At 46.4% G+C, this 1253-nt stretch overlaps 1 protein-coding gene across 1 annotated transcript in view; it reads right to left on the bottom strand.

The window, feature by feature from the left end:
* Positions 1-73: 73 nt before the first annotated feature.
* The window catches only part of LOC119592680, a gene marked incomplete in the record, with an annotated part of 30258 nt that continues 29078 nt past the window's right edge, over positions 74-1253 (bottom strand). The window contains 1 exon segment of the mRNA XM_037941595.1: positions 74-1036. Within this exon segment, the coding sequence (XP_037797523.1) occupies positions 347-1036 (690 nt within the window).

Below are 1253 nucleotides of genomic sequence, written 5' to 3'. Positions count from 1 at the left end.
CCGATCATTTACACTTATTAGAATTAAATATAGGCAAGCATACTGACACTTTTAAGGTAAGTAAAAAGTTATCATTTATCACAAGTTTATATTCCCAAAACAGAACACTACATTTATTTTACAAGTACATATAGAGCTATAAGGAACATATATTACAAAAGATTAGTATGAACATTTTACTTGATTGTTCAAATACGATTTCATGACATTAAAGCAAGTGAGATCATGTCTTTTTTCAATGATGCTATGTGATAGTGATGCCCATTTTACACTGGATTTACGTTTTTTTCTTTTTCCTCTCACATGTTAAATGACTGAAATTCATATGATTTGACGGATGTAATTCCTAGATTAAAATCCTAACAGACAATAAAGAGGAAAAGAGCGTGAAGCTAATCTGGAGTCTTGCGGCAGAACTGTATAGTCCTTCCGCGTCGTACGAGTTCCCGTTTTCTATGTCGTCGTCATCGACCTTGGTCTGCGCCATCTTTGCTCTCTCCAGTTTTTCCTTCTCAAGGTCGTCGAACCTTGAGCCGCCGCCAGGGTGGATGGGCATCAGTTCCTTGGGCAGCCCGTAAACGGCGACGGGGTCGAATTTGCTTTTATTCTTGCCCTCCGTGACGGGCATCACCACGGGTTCCTGAATTCCTTCGACATCGGCGGCGGTCGGCTCGGCCAGCGTGGAGACGCCGTCCGTCACGTGCTGGTGGCGGTGCACCTCCTCCTCTCTGTCGTGATGGCGCGCTTCTTCCTCCGCCAGGCTGTGGAGACTCCCTTCGTCCTTACCAGGGAACGGATGAGGCTCCTCGGAGACGTGCGCAGGCCCTACAGTGCCGTTGAAATCGAGTGTCGCGGGATGGAGGTCGTCCTCCACCCCGGTCGCGTTCCCCTCCGCCGCCCAGTGAGGAGAGTCATGGGCGGGGAGCGGCATCGGCACCTCCTGGGGCGTGGGGATCGAGCCCCGGGAGGCGTCGCTGTCGTTTCTGAACTTCTTCGGGTACACTTCGTCGGCCTTTTCGCTTGGACGGAGGTGAACCTGCGAAAGAGACAAGGAATGATCTCATTCTATACCACAAAAAGGTTAATTTTCCTACTAAGCCTATCAACTTTAAGTTATGTACATCTATCAAGACCGTCATATTAGATATTAGATAACTACTTCATATTAAGTAAAACTCGATCTATTAATCTTTTTGCCTTACTTATTTAGTACTGATTGACAGATTGAAAGCCTATTATAATCAAAGTGCGGT

The sequence above is a fragment of the Penaeus monodon genome, chromosome 30 (genome assembly GCF_015228065.2).
Source record: "Penaeus monodon isolate SGIC_2016 chromosome 30, NSTDA_Pmon_1, whole genome shotgun sequence".
NCBI lineage: Eukaryota > Metazoa > Arthropoda > Malacostraca > Decapoda > Penaeidae > Penaeus > Penaeus monodon.
This window is presented reverse-complemented; position numbering and strand designations above follow the sequence as displayed.